This window comes from Sciurus vulgaris (assembly GCF_902686455.1).
Source record: "Sciurus vulgaris genome assembly, chromosome: 2".
Lineage (NCBI taxonomy): Eukaryota > Metazoa > Chordata > Mammalia > Rodentia > Sciuridae > Sciurus > Sciurus vulgaris.
This window is the reverse complement of record NC_136462.1, coordinates 142,123,433-142,142,564: the sequence shown is the minus strand read 5'-3', so window position 1 is coordinate 142,142,564 and position 19,132 is coordinate 142,123,433. Positions and strand designations below refer to the sequence as shown.

The 19,132-nt window shown below is 36.2% G+C and overlaps 1 protein-coding gene across 5 annotated transcripts in view; it reads left to right on the top strand.

The window, feature by feature from the left end:
- The window catches only part of CHD2 (chromodomain helicase DNA binding protein 2), a gene marked incomplete at its 3' end in the record, with an annotated part of 120,447 nt that overhangs the window by 76,437 nt on the left and 24,878 nt on the right, over positions 1–19,132 (top strand). For all 5 annotated transcript variants that reach the window (XM_079127368.1, XM_079127366.1, XM_079127365.1 and 2 more), the window contains 8 exons: positions 2,794–2,835; positions 4,077–4,216; positions 8,884–9,022; positions 9,170–9,320; positions 10,431–10,553; positions 12,305–12,433; positions 13,361–13,501; positions 15,588–15,722. In XM_079127368.1, the coding sequence (XP_078983494.1) occupies positions 2,794–2,835; positions 4,077–4,216; positions 8,884–9,022; positions 9,170–9,320; positions 10,431–10,553; positions 12,305–12,433; positions 13,361–13,501; positions 15,588–15,722 (1,000 nt within the window). The remainder of the gene's footprint in view (positions 1–2,793; positions 2,836–4,076; positions 4,217–8,883; positions 9,023–9,169; positions 9,321–10,430; positions 10,554–12,304; positions 12,434–13,360; positions 13,502–15,587; positions 15,723–19,132) is intronic.

Here is a 19,132-nt window from a genome sequence, read left to right as displayed (position 1 = left end):
GCCTTTCAAATAGTTGGAATTACAGATATGAACCTTATATACAGCTCAACACAGTTTCCTAAATACATCTGATCAGAGACAAAAAAAATTACAAACAGAACTACATTTATACTGTTTTTATTTATTCAGGTATTCATTTATTCATGTGGACTTGGGCTATTATTTAATGTTTGTCTTCTGCTCTTGAGCCTCTTTAGTGATTTTTTGAAAAAAATTAATTACTGTACTTTTCAACTGCAGGATTTCTATTTGACTCTCTTTTTTTTCCTATATTCTATTCAGACATTCTCTTCGGTGATACATTACTTTTTATTTTTTATTTTTAAATTTTTTGTGTGGTGGAACAGGGATAGATAATGGGGATTAAACCCAGGGGCATTTTACCACTGAGCTACATCCTCAGTCTTTTTTGAGACAGGGTCTTGTTAAGTTGCTGAGGCTGGCCATGAACTTGTGATCTTCCTATCTTTAAGTCTCATGGGTCTCTGGCATTATAGGTGTGCACCACTATACCCAGCTTTATTTGGGTGTGCATTACTTTTCTTCTTGTACATATTTGTAATAGCAGATTAACATCTTTGTTTGCCATGTTTTTTGAAGTCTGTTCCTTTAACTGAGAAGTTAGTTAATGATTGGGCAGAGCTTTCCTTTACTTCTTTGAGTTAAGATCTGCCTACCTTAGTTGAAGGACTTAGTGTGTGTCGGCATGTTTCAGTGCTCTGGGAGGCAGTTTACAACTCTGCCTTAATCTTCAGTTCCTGCACGTGCAGGTCATCAAAGTTAGCCAGAATTGAGAGATTAGGACCTTATGAGATCTTTCTTGACATGCACACAGATCTTGATTCTTGAGACTATCATAGCTTTTCAGAGTGCTGTATGGGCAATTTTCCCCTCAGTTTTCAATATTCAGTTTTTGATTAACCTCTTGTTACTCTAACTGGTTATGTTGCCCTAGACCCCTGTAATGTTGAACCTGTGCAAATAATTGCTTTTGACCAATGAACTGTGGACAGGGCTGTGCAGAAAGAGTCCTAAGTTACCTCAAAGAAAAACTTTTCTTTGAATGAAACTTCAAGGTGCTTAGTCAGGTCAAGTAGCTCTGTATGCAAGGGATAGGGTTTTTATGACATTCCAGTCCTGTTCTTCCTCTCCAGTGGCTGCTATGTCATAGGTTAGCATAACCATTGTAGTTGCAAGTGTTGGTTTTCGAGACTGTGCTGGAACTAATAGGAGGAGCTAGGAATAGAGCAGTTGATAGAAAGCTTGCTTTTTTTTTTTTTTTTTTTTTTTTTTTTTGGGATATCAGGGACTGAACTCAGGGATGCTTAAACATTGAGCCACATCCCCCACCCCCCCCTTTTTTTTTAATAGTTTATTGAGAGTCAGGGTCTTGCTGATGTGCTTGGGGCCTCACTAAGTTGCTGAGGCTGTCTTTGAACTAGAGATCCTCCTGCCTCAGCCTCCCAAGCTGCTGGGATCACAGGTGTGCACCACCGTACTCGGCAGCTTGATGTGCATTAACAGGCGCAGCCATTTTCTTAAACGGATGCCTCTTAACTATGAACATTTCTGATAGTTTTTTAAGTTTTTGCTGGTGTTCTTGTTATTTTTATGGAGGAACAGTTTTCTTGAGTTCCTTACTCTGCTATGTTGGAAATGCTTCTCCACCTCTGTATTCTTTTTTTTTTTTTTCTTTTGGTAATATTTTCCTTTTAATACTAATGCTGGGAGCTTTTTTCCCCCCTGGTATTATTATTATTTATCCTCATTATCATTTTGTGGTGCTGGGGATCAAACCCCAGGGCCTTGAGAATACTAGGTAAGGACATTACCACTGAGCTGTGTACACACCCAGCCCCCATGTTATTTTCCCAGTACATCTCAAACCATTATTTTCAATATTTATCAGCTAGGAGAAGTATAGAGTTGAGGCGTAATCCTCAGGTTTGCTTTCATATTTAATACTTCCCTAATCCTTGTATCCATGTTCTTCCTTTAATATTTCTTAGTTATTATATTCCATGCTGTTTTCTTTAGTTGTCACATCCTCTGTTTCCATTTTTCTTAGCACTCTCCTTACACTGTTACATACCATATTGTCATAGTAATTTGGCATATTGCAATGATGTCCTTGATGTATTGTGACATCTTGCTTTTTAGTGAACATGCCAGTGTGGTAAGCATTGCAAATGGGGAGAAGGTGTTAGCACAGGCTGTATATAGCATGGTTTAAGGTACTGACTGTGGAAGGAGATTGGATTTATGGTTGGAGACAAGGTTGGGCAATAGTGACTAGAATTTCAAAATAGTTTGGCCAAAGAAGTTATAAGTCAAATATTTTATTCTGCCTAATTTCAAGAAGTATTAGAGATAGTCCTTTAAGTGTTATGACTTTGTCATTGAACAGAAAATCATGAAAAATTGCCTTATGGAATTGAAAGTAAAACTAGTGGACTTAAATAGGCCAATGAATGATATTGGGGTTTTATCACAGTAGATTTGTGGTGGTTGAATCATTCATTACCTATTGAACCTCATAAACTCTTCTAAATTCTCAGTTCTCTGTTTTATCTCAAAGCAGTTTCATGATCAGTCACTGAAAATAAAGTTGAATCTTTAAGTTGACTGTTTTCAAAGATGCTCAACATATATTCATTTAGTGGTTGTTGCAAGGATTGGTCCTGGTCAATCTATTTTTAATAGTTTGATGGCTCATATTTCATTACAGGATGTGTTAGCATTAAGATAACTATGGTTTCTGATTTTTAATTTGTTTTATTGATCATATCTTAGGTTCATCAAGGCTTATAAGAAATTTGGTCTCCCTCTTGAACGGTAAGCTTAGTAATAGTTCTTTATCCTTTTTTTCAGTTTTATTATATAGCAGATTTTTTTTTAATAATATTTTCCTTTTAATACTAATGCTGGGAACTTTTTTCCCCTGGAAACATTCTTTCATAAGCATTGACATATCAGGTGCATGTCCTTTATGGGAGATGTCAAGATGATAGAGACAGACCATTCAGATTTATACCTTAGGGAGATAATATGAATAAATTTAAAACAGCTAAGTAGTTTCCAAAAGAGATTTTAGACATATATAGATGACAAGAATAGGTTATTTATGTTCTAGTTCTTAGATTTAGTAATGTCTTTTGACTTAGTAATCTTGTACTTTTAAACAGGGTGTCATGAGGATTAAAAATAGAACTTGTATCACCTTGCCAGTTGTAACTTACAAAATGGTTGACTGTTGATACTACACTGTAAGCATTCAAAATATGATTTTAGAAGTTGGCTTTTAACAGAAGACGTATTTCAAGTAGTTCAGTATTTTGCTTTTTATAAAACCAGCAGTTTATCCTATAAATAATGCACCAATTTAAAGCTTATGTCAGTTTCTCCTCTCTTACTCCTGAAACTGTTCTGGTGAAAATTCCAAGTTTGTGTCCTTTCCATTTGGAAGGAAGCAGTGATCTATAGCAGTGAGTCACAGCAAAACTGCAAATGTCAGGCACATCTTTCCTGGATTTGGCTGACCTCTAGAGGTGTTTATCTTTGAACTAGTTACCTTAACAACTACCCACCCCTGGATAAAGTAGGTTTGGTTTGTTTTGACATCCTAATTTTTAGCTATTGTGTTCATGTGCTTCCTACAACTTAGAGATGAACTGAATACATTGGAGAAGTTAGCTCTACTGTGCTTCTAGGAACACTGCAATGAGTGAAAGTAGAGTGGAGAAGGGAAAATGAATACAAAGATGCAAACTAGTGCAAATAGTCTTTAGGCATGGCACGTACTAACAGTAACAGCCCATTTGTTTAATAAAGTAAGTCTTGAAACCTCTTTTAGATTTTTGGAATTACTTTGGTTTTGTGAAATATTCTAAGGCACAGTTCTTTAAGATGGAAAATGAGTGAGTTAGCCCTTGGTTTATGTGCAACAGTTGTTATTGGAGCCATAGAATGATCCATGAAGGAAAGCAGAGAAAAGTGTCTTTGTAGGAGCAAGCTTATATGAGACCTACTGGTTTCTTGTGACATTTAGAAAAGTGTCCACATTTGTCCTTCCTTAGACTGGAGTGTATAGCACGCGATGCTGAGCTTGTGGATAAATCGGTGGCAGACCTAAAACGCCTGGGTGAACTGATTCACAACAGCTGTGTGTCAGCAATGCAGGAATATGAAGAACAGCTGAAAGAAAATGCCAGCGAGGGTAAGTCAACAGATAATCTTTAGTGAATCTTCAGACTCTGGTATTGATGTCTGGAATTTCTGTTGCTGAAGGGCTTGCCTCATGGTTTGAGGTGTGCATTCTGAGCTGCCTTTGCGTGAGCTCAGTGTTCTAAGATCCCACAGATCTACACACAAATGAAGTTGATTTATAAAAGGTATAGAGTAATAAATAAGATGGAATGGTTTTTGTTATTTTGTACAGAAAGTTTAAATGGGGTTGAATGATAAAAGACCTGAGGGACAAAGCCTGTATTTTGGTTGCAAATAAGGAGTGTTCTAGACCATAAACATCATTAATTGTTTGGATATACATACATATATTCTCATGTTGCTGCAAATGTAAAGAACTTAGAGAATTAATTGAAATAAATAAAATATTGGATGACAATTGTAAACATTTGTTACACTGAAATGTTCATACATGTAGAATTTTTAAATAATTGAACATCTGTGAAGTACGTTTTCTCTTAGGTATCAGAAAGTTTTATTTTTTAATTTTTTAGATGTGTAGGGATGCTTGTAAGAAGAGCTCTAAAATAGTCATCGTTGAATAATACCTCATAGAAATGAAGGTGTTGTCATTCTAGTTCTCCAGACTACCCTAGTTAGGGCCACCTGCCCTTTGGAGGCTTTGCTGAGCTGTGGTTCAGATGCCAGAGGCAACCAGTTACCTGAAATTTTGGTTAAAGACTTTCTGAGTTCAGTCACCTCAACTCTCTAATTTGCAAAGTGGAGTACTAGTAATGAGGTGGTTTGGATAATTAATTGAATAGTTCCTTACTCAGAGTGCTTGTTAGTGAGGTGTCTGCTTTGCAGTGTTGCCTATTATTTATTAAGTAAATAAATAAGTTATTTGTATTTTGGAATTGCCTTTTTTGGGGGGTTCTTTTTGAAATTAGTAGAATTTGATTGCTCTCCTCTGAGAGGATCCACTGTCTTCCTTGAGGGTGCTTTCTCCTCCTTTCCCTTTTAATAACCTTTGCTGTACTTCAATGAAGATAAATTAAAAATAATTTAGATATAGTATATATATATATATATATTTTTTTTTTTTGGTAAAGAAATATCTTGAGTGGTTTGAATAGTACTCTGAATATGTGGTTTTAGGGATGGGGGTGTAGCTCTTGGGGCCATGGGGCTTCTTTCTCAGCATTGTCAAAAAATAAATAAAAGTATGTGTTTTTATAGCATCCAAAAGTAACTTTAGGTTTATCATGTTTTTTTCTTTGTAATTATTTTGAATTAATAAACATGGCTCAAAAATGTAAATCACATATCACCAGTTTGTCTCTTGAAAAATTTAGAAAAACATATGTATAGATATAGATATATATATATGTGTGTGTGTTATATATAGATAATGTGTTTTCTCTCTTAAATACAGGGGTAGTGCAGTGTGCATACTGCTCTGTTCCTTGCTTTTTCCTTTTCAGTATTTTTTAAATTTTTATATATTTCTTGGTACCAGGGATTGAACCCAGGGGCAATTAACCATTGAGCCACATATTTTGAGACAGGGTTTTGCCAAGTTGCTCAGGGACTTTAAAGTTGTTGAGGCTGGCTCCTGTTTCAGCCTTCAGAACCACTGGGATTATAGGTGTGTGCACATTGCATTAGGCTCATCTCAGTTTATTTTGGAGATATTTCCATCAAATAGTTTCCTCCTCCCCACATCCCTTTTTTTCTTTAATCCTTTCTTTGGTACATAATAGTTATACATCATAAGTTGGTGCTTTTTTTTTTTTTTTTTTTTGAGGCCGGGGTGGTGTACCAAGGATTGAACCTCTGAGCCATTTCCAGACCTTGTTATTTTTTATTTTGAAACAGGCCCTAAGTTGCTTAGGATCTCACTAAGTTGCTGAGGCTGGCTTTGAACTTGTGATCCTTCTGCTTCAGCCTCCTGAGTCGCTGGGATGACAGGCTTGTGCCTCCATGCCGAGCAAGTTGGCCCTTTTTTTTTCTTCTCTTTGAGGGAGGATATGGGAGATTGAACTCAGGGCACTACACTACTGAGCCACATCCCCAGCCTTTTTTTGTATTTTATTTAAAGATAAGGTCTCATTGAGTTGCTCAGTGCCTTTCTTTTGCTGATGCTGGCTTTGATCTCAGTCCTCCTGCCTCACCCTCCCAAGCTGCTGGGATTACAGAAGTGTGCCACCACACCCGGCTAAATTGGGCTTATTTTGACATAGTCATGGAAGCATGAAATTTAATTTGCTCCACTTTTTGTCCTCAATGCCTCTTTGCCTCCCCTCCTCCCTCCATTTCCCTTCCACTGCTGTTGTGCTTTATAGATATATACATAAAGGTGGAATTCACTGTGGTATATTTATACATGCACATAGTTTAATTTTGTCAAAATCATTACCTGTTTCCTCTCCTTTCCTCCTGCCTCTCCCTTGATTTTTCTTCTTGTACTCCACTGACCTTTCCTTTATGGTATTCTACCCACCTGCCCCCTTTTTTTCCTCAGTTTGCTCTAGCTTCTGCACATGAAAGAAAATAGATACTTGATTTTCTGAGTCTGATTTATTCACTTAACCTGATGTTCTCCATTCTATATCTGCTTATTAGCAATGCTATAATTTCATTCTTCTTTTACATTCCTCTTTTTCTTGTGCATGTTTACATTCTGGATCTGGTTAATTGCATCCTCTTGACATTGTATAACTTGTTTCTAAACCTGTATTTCCTATAGACTGGTATTTAGCCTATTTTGAGTTTAGACTGACATTTTCATTTTTACTGTAAGATTATTGACATTGTTTCTGAAAATATTAACATAATTTATTTTCTTTATCCTGCATTTTTATACATACATTTCCAAATATCAATATTAATCTTCCTGTTAATAAGACTTGCCCAATGCAAAGTTTGATTTGTTTGCATGCTTTCTTTTCCTTATAATATTCCTACTAACAATGTACAGTATTTAAAAACTATTTGAAATTGTTCTTCTCTGTGATTATACCATCAGCCTAATTTATAGACCCTTTTGTTTATATTTCTTTTTAATTTTTAGGAAGTACTCTTATTATTCTGATTTAACTTTGTTTTTATAATTTCTAAAACACTTGCAGGGTCCAAAGTCAAAAGAGTAAAATAAGGTATACATGCTTGGAGAATCTTACTTTCATTTCTATTTTCCATCCCTGTTCTCAACTCCCTTGGGTTCTCATCCCTATTAGTTTTGAGTTTATTATTCCATTTCTTCTTTTGTTTTGAATCTAAACTTCTGTGTAGTTTGGTTTCCCTTCTATAGATGAAAACACAATACATACTTTGTTCTGCACTTAACTTAGCTTCACGTCTGAGAGTACTCCATGTCATGTAGAGATCATCCTCCTTTCTTTTACAATTTCCCAGAATTCTACCATGTAGATGTGTAGAATCTACACATCTTTTGTTCCCTGTTTTTGGGTTCCTTTTAGTCTTTTCCTGTTACAAATAAATTCACAAAGCATAAATATGGTGTAATGAAATATATATACACATACGTGTGTGTGTGTGTATAATATTTTATCTTTGCCAGCATGTCTTTGGGCTATATTGTAGAAGTGGGTCCTGCTGGAGCCTGGGGAGTGTATACATGCTTTGCTTTGATATTGCAAATCCTCCTTTATAAATCTTGTGTTGTTTACATTACCAGTGTTTGTTAGTACCCGTTGATAAGCCTCACAAACACAATATATTGCTTGGATTTTTGCTGATAAAAATGAAGTATATCTCAATTTTTCTTTTTTTTTTTGTAGTGAGCAAGGTTGTACATCTTCTCCAAGAGCATTGACATTTTGTTGTTCATAAACTGGTTCTTCATATATTTTGCTCACTTTCTATTGAGAACCATTTTATTTTCACAAAAAAGTGGCATTTTCTCGTAGATTTCAGTTTGGACTCTTTGGTTAGAGTAACTGGGTTTTATTTTTACTTCTAGGATCATTGTAATTCATTCCTTCATTCGTTTGTTCCTTCTTTCCTTTCACCAAGGGACTCTTTACCAATACGCTGTATTCCTAGCCCCTTTAAAATATTTTCATTTTGTGACTGGTCACAATAAGTTGCTGATGGCCACCCTCCAACTTAAAGTCTTCCTGCCTCAGCCTCCCAAGTAGCTGGAATTATAGGTGTGCATTGCTGCACCTGACATGGATCATTATAATTTCCAATGTAGATTAGAGTAACCTTTTCACCTTTATCATTTCAAATGGGTTAGATGTTAATGTGATCCCATACTTTTTCAGAAATATTATGAAGGTCAAGTATAATCATCTTTAAAACACTTGGTTTTTTAAAAAAAAAAAACTTGCTAATGGGATTGATAGAAAAACAAGGAAGAAAGAAGCTTCATCATAATATGATACCTTCAGAGTCTTTATTTTGTTAGTTTTATAAGAAAGTCATAAAATAGGAAGATTAAACTACAACTGCAAGCATCAGTATATTAAAAAAAAAACTCAGTGCTAAAAAAGGAATTGTTTTGCACAATTGTGATTTGCAAATATTAAGTGAGAAAATGTTTGTTTTATAGATATTGTATCTTTGAATTAACAGTAAGCCAGAGATGATAGAGAAGTGACTTTGTGATAAATGTTTTGTCTGGAACTTTAATAGTTTTCACTGAAGAATTGTGAAATTTGTATTTGTTAGGGAAAGGACCAGGGAAAAGGAGAGGTCCAACAATCAAGATATCTGGAGTTCAGGTTAATGTGAAATCCATTATCCAGCATGAAGAAGAGTTTGAGATGCTGCATAAATCCATCCCTGTGGACCCTGAAGAAAAAAAAAAGTGAGTATATTTTGTGGTACATGTCGGGTAGTTGAACATAGATTTGATATTAGTTACGTGTAGTTATGTAGTTTGTTCATTGTCTCTTCTTTAACATTTCAGAAAACTCTCTTTTGTAACATCCTCCTGTTTTTAAACCCCATTTAGATACTGCTTAACCTGTCGGGTGAAAGCTGCACACTTCGATGTAGAATGGGGAGTGGAAGATGACTCTCGCTTGCTGCTAGGAATTTATGAACATGGCTATGGAAACTGGGAGTTAATTAAGACGGACCCCGAGCTGAAACTGACAGATAAAGTAAGTAACTGCAATGCTAGAGATTTCTGCATTTAATGTATATTTTTAAATATTACTTATTTTTATCTACTTTTAAGAAGGGGTGATCAAATTGGATACTAATAGAATAGTAAATTCCTGGGATTTCTTTATCCTTGGAAATGTTGCCATTTTTAGTGGACTGTGGCACTGTCTCATGGGTAATAATAAAGGATAGACAAAAATAGCCAAGTGAAATTTTAGGAGAAATCTTAAAATACTGATATTCACTACAGGTCAAATCTCATTACAACAAATACCAGGGTAAGTATATTAATAAAAGCATTTTTGGGCTCTAGTTGTTGGCCCTTTCTTTGAAAGTATGTTTGAAACAACCATATTTCAGTTCTGCACACAATTAATGAGTGTCACCTCGGTATTTTTTGTAGTGAAATTAAGTTTTGACAGTACTTCTCCCACAAAATTGAGCCTCCCACCCTGTCTGTTGCAAGTAACAAGGCCATAAGTAGAGCTGAAAGCAAGGAAAACCGACTGGCTTAAATTTTTGTAGGATTTGCTCCAGGTGATGCTCCTAGCAGGGCTTTACCTGGCACATCAAACAATGCTCATCCCATCTGGGTTTTAGGAGGGTGACAGCACCCTATCATAAGAACTGAGACCAAATCCAGTTTGGCCTGACAGGTCCAACTGTGGTAGCAGGGAGCAGATCATGTCCTGGCATAGCTCAATGCTCTCCGGCAATGCTCTAAGAAGCATTTTCAATCTAAAATGAAGCTTTAACCTAGCTCCAGGGATTCCCTGCTCCTGGAAGGAGGAAATCCACGACGGCTGGGATGCTCTAGCAGATGAAGCCACAAGCCCCTCCTACCTGAGTTGTTCTACCCTGTTAACAGCACAGGTAGGAGCCAGTGGGAGAGCTGGATTTCTCCATCCCATTTTGTAAAACGAGAACGGCTCATGAGGGATTTTCAGTGACTGGGAGCCATGGACATGAGATAGGATCTGAGGCTTTATCTATTTTGGGTGGTCGGGGAGGGAAAGGACTGTGCTGACTTCTTTGTTATCTGTTTATCCTGATTTACTAACCGGTTATGGGTGGTGGTGGGTGCTTCTCTTCCTTTCCTGTTGAAGATTCTGCCTGTGGAGACAGATAAAAAGCCTCAGGGGAAGCAGTTACAGACTCGAGCGGACTACTTGCTGAAGCTACTCAGGAAGGGTCTGGAGAAGAAGGGGGCTGTGACAGGTGGGGAAGAGGTGAGTGCATTGCCAGCTGGGTGTTTTCTAGGGTTCCAAAGCTCCAACCCCTCAGATTTAGGAAGGAAAAGATATATCCTTTCTGGGCACTGCACAAAACAGTACCTTTTCATGATCAGATACTGTTTTGACATTCCATGATTATGGTTTGGTTGGTAATAATAGAAATGCACATTTAATAATTGACTAACATCTTGGCAACTTTTTTACAAACCCATTCTCTTCAAATATTGAATCAATCAATCCTTGCTCTCTTCAGAGCCACTAGTTCATATGTACTATTAACTGTTCCCTTTTTCTGGTTCCTCAGTTTTGGAACATAAGAATTGTCTATTGTGTCTAACTGGGCTGCTTGTAAAAATGAATCCCAGAGGTACAATGGACATTTGGAATTCACAGTTAATGTCAGAAACTGGGCTTCAGTTATGAGTACCTTACTAGCTTAGTGAGAAATACCAACTGAGCTGCTAAGTAATTTATCTGAACTTTATCTTCTTTTATTTTCCCAACTTATTGTTTCAGTTCAGGCCTAGAAAGATGGGGAGTCATGGTATGAGATACTACAAGTTATTTCCTCTACTACTGCCTGTGTGTGTGCCTTAAGTGCTCTCTTATAGATATGCCATTTGTGTTAGTTTCCTTGTATTATAAATAAAACAAATTTTAGAAAAAAAATTATACCTTTTTCTTGCTGAGCACAGTGGTGCACACCTGTAATCCCAGCAGCTTGGGAGGCTGAGGCAGGAGGATGGAGAGTTCAAAACCAGCCTGAGCAAAAGTGGGGTGCTGAGCAACTCAGACCCTGTCTCTAAATAAAATAACAAAATAGGATTGGGGATGTGATTCAGTGGTTGAGTGCCCCTGAGTTCAATTCCTGGTACCCACCCAAACCCCAAGAAATTATACATTTTTCAGGCAATAGTATAATAATGTAGCATATCATTCTCCAGACAATATGGTGAATATGTAATATAATATGTATTAGATTTTAGAAAGATGTGTTTTAGATTATCATATTTGAGTGGATAAATATTTTAACCTTATTTTTAGGTAAAATACTTTGGGAGTTTTTGTTGTTGTTGTTTTTGGTACTCGTGATTGAACCCATCGGTGTTTAACCTCTGTTCCACATCCCCAACTCTTTTTATTTTTTATTTTGAGACACAGTTTCACTAAGTTATTAGGGCCTCACTAAGTTGACTTTGAACTCATGATTCTTCTGCCACAGCCTCCTGAGTCATTGGGATTACAGGTTTGCAGCGCTATACCCTGCTGATAAAATACTTTGTTTCCAGGGTTTTTATTGTTAATATTGTCATCTTTAATATTATTGTCATTATTATGGTTATTATTAGTAGTGCTGGAGTTTGAACCCAGGGCTTTATGCATGTTAGACAAGTGTCATAGTACTGAGCCCCATTCCTAGCCCTAATATGTTATTTTAAATTCTGTTTTTGCATATAAGGTACTGCCTTCCCTTTTTGGCAAAAATTTTATCTTTAGGACAAATTCCAAAAATGTTGAACCAATAGGTTCAAGTAATATGGTTGTCTTTATATGGTATGGGATATGTATCTTCCCTAGGGTTTTTATGTTTCGTATTGTTTTCAGGTAAAATTAGTTGCTCTTTTCACTTCTTTGAATTTTCTTGTTTAAATTATGTAGCTGCTACTGCATCAAAGGATCAAATGTTATTTGTCATGCATTTGAGGGACTTGATTTGTAGTTTTATCATTTTCTTTTTTTTGTAGGCCAAATTAAAAAAGCGGAAGCCTCGAGTAAAAAAGGAAAACAAAGCACCAAGATTGAAAGATGAACATGGACTTGAGTTTTCATCTCCCAGACATTCAGATAATCCATCAGAAGAGGGAGAAGTAAAGGTATGAGGCTGTATTTTATTTGAGGATTATTATTATTATTTTAATTTTTAGTTGTAGATGGACATAATACCTTTATTTTATTTATTTATTTTTATATGGTACTGAGGATCAAATCCAGTGCCTCACACATGCCAGGCAAGCACTCTACCACTGAGCTCCAACCCTAGCCCTGTTTTTTTTTTTTTTTTTAAGATCTATTTATTGTGCCAATGGGTATAAAATCATTTATATATAAATTTATATCTATCTATACATATATATATTTTCACTTAATCTGTTGGAGAAGAATGCAGTTGCAGATTCATACATGATGGAAAAATGTGGGGAACCATGAATATTTTAATAATAAATAACAATTGGTACTTATCCTCATTTGGGTAATTAGGCCACGTACCAATACTAATATTGAAAGAAAGCCCAGGTCTAATATAAAGGCACGTGAACTATGTAGTTTAGTCACTTGTAGGTCCAAACAAAACTCTGTGAGTCAGGATTCAGATATTAGAACTTCATCCATTACTAACTGACTGGACAGGTATGCAATCTCTTTATTTTCTTTAGTCCTCAGTTTTTTTCTGTCTGTGGAATGGGAATGATAATGACTCTCCTTCCACCGCCTACCCCCCAAAACACTGCTAGGGATCCAACTCAGTGCCTCGCATGTGCTAGGAAAATGCTTGCCCACTGAGCTACATCCCTAGCCTGATAATACCTATCTCAAAGGGTAGTTATGAGAATTATGTGACATGATATAAGTAAATAGCATCTGCCTGCGTCGGTTATTACTAGAGAATTGAGAATTGGGCAAATGAGTGCTTTAAAGCTCTGTGATTGAAAATAAGCTTTTAGTTTTAAACATAGTGATGAATCACTGAAGATAGTATTCAAAGTTTAAGGCAAAAGTTTGTAACCCTATTTGTTTCCTAGGATGATGGCTTAGAAAAAAGTCCAATGAAGAAAAAACAGAAGAAGAAAGAGAACAAAGAGAACAAGGAGAAGCAGATGAGTTCTAGGAAAGACAAAGAAGGGGACAAAGAAAGGAAGAAGTCAAAAGATAAGAAAGAGAAGGTAATGATGCCATTCTGCTTATTGGAGATACGCAGAGCCTTTGAAATTTCTTTTTAGACTAGAAATGGAATGGAGTTTGAGGGCTCTGGACTGTCTTTTTATGAGTATATTCAAGAAGAAAAGATGGGACTGTTACCAGCTAGCATGCAAGTTCAGGGTGTTAATATACAAGGATGTTACTTGGATCTTTTATTACATGTTTTGGAAAGGGGGATATTTGAAGTGAGATAGGACAAGTGAGAGAATTTGCATGTACATGTAGGTACTTGAAGTACGTAGATTCATATTAGAAGAACACAACCCACAAATGGATTTGAATATTTGAAGAGTTGAGATTCAAAACAAATAGCAAGAATTTTTGGAGTAGACATGGATAGAAAACCTTGCTATTATATAGTCTTCATTTTGGGACCTTTTCAAAGTTCATTTCAAACCACAGAATTAGTGCAGTATTGTATGTATGCTTGCTGACTTCTGAGAAAACAATTGCAATTACTCATTTATCATTGCTAAAACACACAACTAACACCTGTTCAACCACCCAGTGATAACTCTTACTTCTTAATGAGTACCTTTGGAACTTTTCTCTTTTGCACATAGGAAAAAATGTAAAATAAAAATCAGATCAGACCATTTGAGTAACCTTTTCTCCCTGCTTAGCAATAAACAGTTTTTCCAGTGAATAAACAAGTATTAAAAATAGTATTTAATAGATGGAGAGGGTTCTGTTTGGCTATAACTTATTGGAAGCAGTTCATTTCTCCCATATTGAAATTGCTTTTCCCCCACTTTGTCAGTACTGGGAATTGAAGCAAAGAGGGTGCTTTACCATTGAACTATGACCCCAGACCTTTTTATTTTTTATTTTGAGACAGTCTCTTGCTAAGTTGTCCAGGCTGGCCTTGAATTTCTTATCCTCCTACCTCAGCCTTCCAGGTGTCTGGGATTATAGGCATTCTCTTCTCCATGCCTGGCTGCTTTCCAATTTTTAAAAGTATAAACCATATGAGATAAATATGTCTGCATTTGTCCACAGAAAAAACTTTTTTTTTTTTTTAAGTTGTAGGTGGACACAGTACCTTTATATTATTTTTATGTGGTGTTGAGGATTGAATCCAGGGCCTCACACATGCTAGGTGAGCACTCTACCACTGAACCACTACCCCAACCCCATAAAAACATTCTTATTTATTTATTTTGGAGATTGACTCCAGGGGTATTTTACTACTGAGCTACATCCCTAGTCCTTTTCATTTTGAGACAGGGTCTCACTAAGTTCCTAAGGGACAAGACAGGCACCTAAGACATTCTTTTTTTAAAAGTGAAATATTTCAACAACAGAAACACAAGAACAGTTTAGGAAGCATCCATTATCTACTGCTGTCATATTACAACTATTATTGACAATTTTTCCATATTTATTTCAAGTGGCTTTTTTTGGTTAATATGTCTTACATTCATTAATTCACTTACTGATACTACTGAAGCTGCTCTCCTTATAGCTTCCTGATAGCATTACTTTTCTTTCCATTTTCCTCATAACCATTACTCTGAAGTTGGTGTGACACCTTCCTATTCATACTTTTATGCTTGTACTTCATGTGACAGTCATATAATCATAAACAGAGCATCCTATGCATTACATGTTTTAGATGTTCTAATATGAAGACATTATATATATATATTATATATATATATCCTTCTGTAACTCTATGTAGTTTTGAGATTTATCCATGTTGATTGATGGAGATTTCAGAATATACATTCCTACATCAAAGGGTAAGCTGTTAATAAAAGTTGCTACATGATACTCCAGAAGAGTTCTATCAGTTTATAGTCTTAATCTCATAATGACATTTTTTATGCATTTTATGGGTGAAGGACTAGAAGACCAAATATAGCATTGGTGAAACTGAAGTTACAGTTAAGTGCTTTTAGAGTCAGAAGTGGAAATAATGTATGATTAAGCTATTAATCTTATAAGTTGGTATAAAGTGACTGTCATAGTTACTCACTGTAGGTAAGAAGTCTACATTGCGAGGATTGTACAAATGACAATGACTCCTTGTAATTCTTTTTTTAAAAGCCTAAAGGTGGTGATGCCAAATCTTCAAGTAAATCAAAGCGATCTCAGGGTCCTGTCCATATTACAGCAGGAAGTGAACCTGTCCCCATTGGAGAGGATGAGGATGATGATCTGGATCAGGAGACCTTCAGCATTGTAAGTGCTGAAATGAGGGATGCTGGTGTGTTACCACAGTGCTTGCTGTGGCTTTATCTTTTATAGGTGCAGCCACAGAACTTCAATTGGTATAAACATTGGTATGTTACTTAACATATCACATTGCTTATGATATCTGAAGACTGTGTGTTCCTAACTAGGTTGGCATGAAAAGATTAATTTTTTTTTTTATCTTGTTCTCTAGTGAGAAATAAGTCTAAGGATTAAATTTTGTGTCTTGTGCTCTTTGTTGGAAGGTCTTTAAGGACTCCCAGGCATTTGGGAAAGAGTAATGTTCACCGAGCTCCATTTATTGAGTGTCCTTGTGCCTGCGATAGGAGATACCATACTGAATAGGGAATTGTTTCTATCCTTGTAGACTTTGTAATTGAGTCAGGGAGATAGATAACTACATGAATGATGCTAGCACTACTGAAGTGGGACTGGGAAGGGAGAGAGCTTGGACAGTGGGAAGATCCTGTGAGAAGGGGACTTGACCTAGTCAAGAGATGTCAGGAAGGCTTAAGGAAGTTATATTCAAATTAGGTTATGAAGGAAGAGTGATAGGTAATGGAAGAGAAGGTGAAGGAAGGACATGCCAAGTCCAGACAATGTCATGCACAAAGGTCATGTGGCAGGATCCCACATGATGCATTGAACTGGTGACAGAGGCCTCGGAAGCTAGAGTGATGAGAGCAAGGCCATCTGATGCTGGAGGAGGGTCCTGCTGAGTACATTAGAGCAGTGATGAACGTGCTATACCTTATCTGCTTCCATGTTGTGGTGCTAAGAGCTAACACTTTACCTAGGAAATGTGGCGCCATTTCCTCACAATAGGTGAAGAAGGTGATGGGCAGACAGTACACAGATCAGGCCTGCCATGGGATTGAATAAGGTCATTTTATCTTCAGGGCACCTTCAATCCATGGTGGAACTGCTTGCATAGATTTTATCATGCCACAAATCCTCAGTTACCTCTATCCTATCTCTCTATGGTTTCTTCTGCCTAAATTTCCACAAGTCACAGTTTACGCGAATAGCTTATTTAGGCTAAAAGAAAAAGTAGTCTTTTTCTGAATTTGGAAATATTCCTGCTCTGTGGAGAATGGAATGTTGACTCCAAACAGTCTTCTCACTGTTTTGACCTCTTTTTCTGTATTCTCCAAAACCTACATGCATATGTGCATGTTTTTTGTAGTTAATCTCAGTTTTCTTAATTATCTTTTCTGCCTCTGAGCTCTCTGAGGGCAGTCATATGTATTATATAAAATTCACTTAGATGCTAGAAGTATATCAATAAACGAATGAACTGAGTAAAAATGAATTCATTATATACCCAGCTTTCTGATCCTAGATTTTCTTTAGCCCATTATTTATAAAGAAAAATAATATCTGATGCTTATATGGTACCATTTTAGAAAATGTTTTTACAAGCCAGGCACAGTAGTGTGTACCCATGGTCTCAACTACTTGGAAGACTAAGGTAGAAGATTTGCATTAGCCCAGGAGTTCAAGGTCAGCCTGGGTAGCATAGTGAGATCCTATCTCTAAAGGAAAAATAAATAAAATTTAAAATGTTCTTACACATAGTCTCATTTGATCTTGGTTTTATATTTGAAATATTTTTAAAATACAGAAAAATTTCAGGAATATAATAGACATTGTTATAGCTACAGCGAAACCTTGTCAAATACATTTTTAAGACTCAAAAATAAAGTGGAATCCCCTGGTATTCCTCACCTAAACCCATGCTTTTCTTTTCTTCCCTCCCATAAGTGTGTGATTCTTGAATTTGATAATTAGACTTATGTGTGGTTTCAGAATTTTACTTCTTGATGTCTGTAAAGACTGTAATACCTCATGTAAACAGCCAGTTACTATTGGAGTTCTTTATTTGCAATTTTTCCACAGAAATCTGTAAGGTAGGTTCTCATCTCCATTTTTCATATTAAAGAATAAGGTGAGTGGGTTGAGTAATATGTCCTGTGTCACACAGCCAAGACAGGAGAACAGAGTTTTGACCCAAGCAATGTGGCAGGAGGGCTTGGGTCCTTAATGACTGTACCACACAACTGCCTATGTATCAATAAACAAAATATAATATTGCTTTCCATGTTTTAAAACTTACAGTGCACTATGTGTATCCTGTAACTTGCTTTTACCCTCTCATATTTTTGAGATTTAACCATGTTGATCATTATGGTTCGGATTTAAATGCTTAATGTTACTTTATAAAAATAGACTTCCATAGTTCATTTCTTCTCCTGTTGATGGACATTGGGGTTTTTCCAGATGTTTACTGTAATGAAATTATTACAAATTTTTCTTGTACCCATGAATGAAACTTCTGGGCTATGTGGCTGGAGCAGAAATGCTAGGTCACTCATTGGGCATGTGCATCTGCTACTTCATTAAATATTGAATATCTCTTCAAAACAATTCCTTCTTGTGAGGAATTTGAGTTTCAGTTGCTTTCCTGCTCGCAGAAATAGTTGATAACTTCTGATTATAATTTTTGCCATTCTGAGAGCTATGCAATATTAATTGGTGGTGTATTTTAACATTGTTTTTATATTTATTGGGCATTCATGTTCTTGTGAATTGCCTGGTCATATCCTTTGCTCTTGTGGGCAATTTGATTTTTTTCTGTGAGAATCCTTTATATAGTCTGATTATTGCAGTTATTTACAAGTATCTCCCAGGTTTTGGTGTGTCTTTTTGAGTCCCCCAACTCCCCACATCCCTTTTAAACCTTTTCTTTGTGGTGCTGGGGATCAAACCCCTGGTCCCTGAAACTATTTTATTTTTAAAATTTTATTTAAAAATGTTTTTTCTTTTATTCTTTTGAGTCATACATGACAGTAGGATTTTTTTGACATATTATTCATACATGGAGTATAACTTCCCATTTTTATGGTTGTATGTGATATGCAGAGTTATACTGGTTGTGAATTCATATATGAACATAGGAAAGTTATGTCCAATTCATTCTTCTGTCTTCCCTATTCCCATTCCCCCTTCCTTCCCTTTGTCTAATCCAGTGAACTTCTATTCCCTGCCACCCTTACTGTGTGTTACCTTCCATATCAGAGAGACCATTTGACCTTTTGTTCTTTGGAATTGGCTTATTTCACTTAGCATGATAGTCTCCAGTTCCATCCATTTACTGGTAAATGCCATGATTTCATTTTTTATGGCTGAGTAATATTCCATTGTGTATATATACTATATTTTTTAAATCTGTTCATCTTTGAAGGGCACTTGGTTTGGTTGCCCAGCTTAGCTATTGTGAATTGAGCAGCTATAAACATTGACTTGGCCATATCACTGTAGTATGCGGATTCTGAGTCTGTTGGCTAAATACCGAGGAGTGGGATAACTGGGTCAAATTGTGATTCCATTCTGAGTTT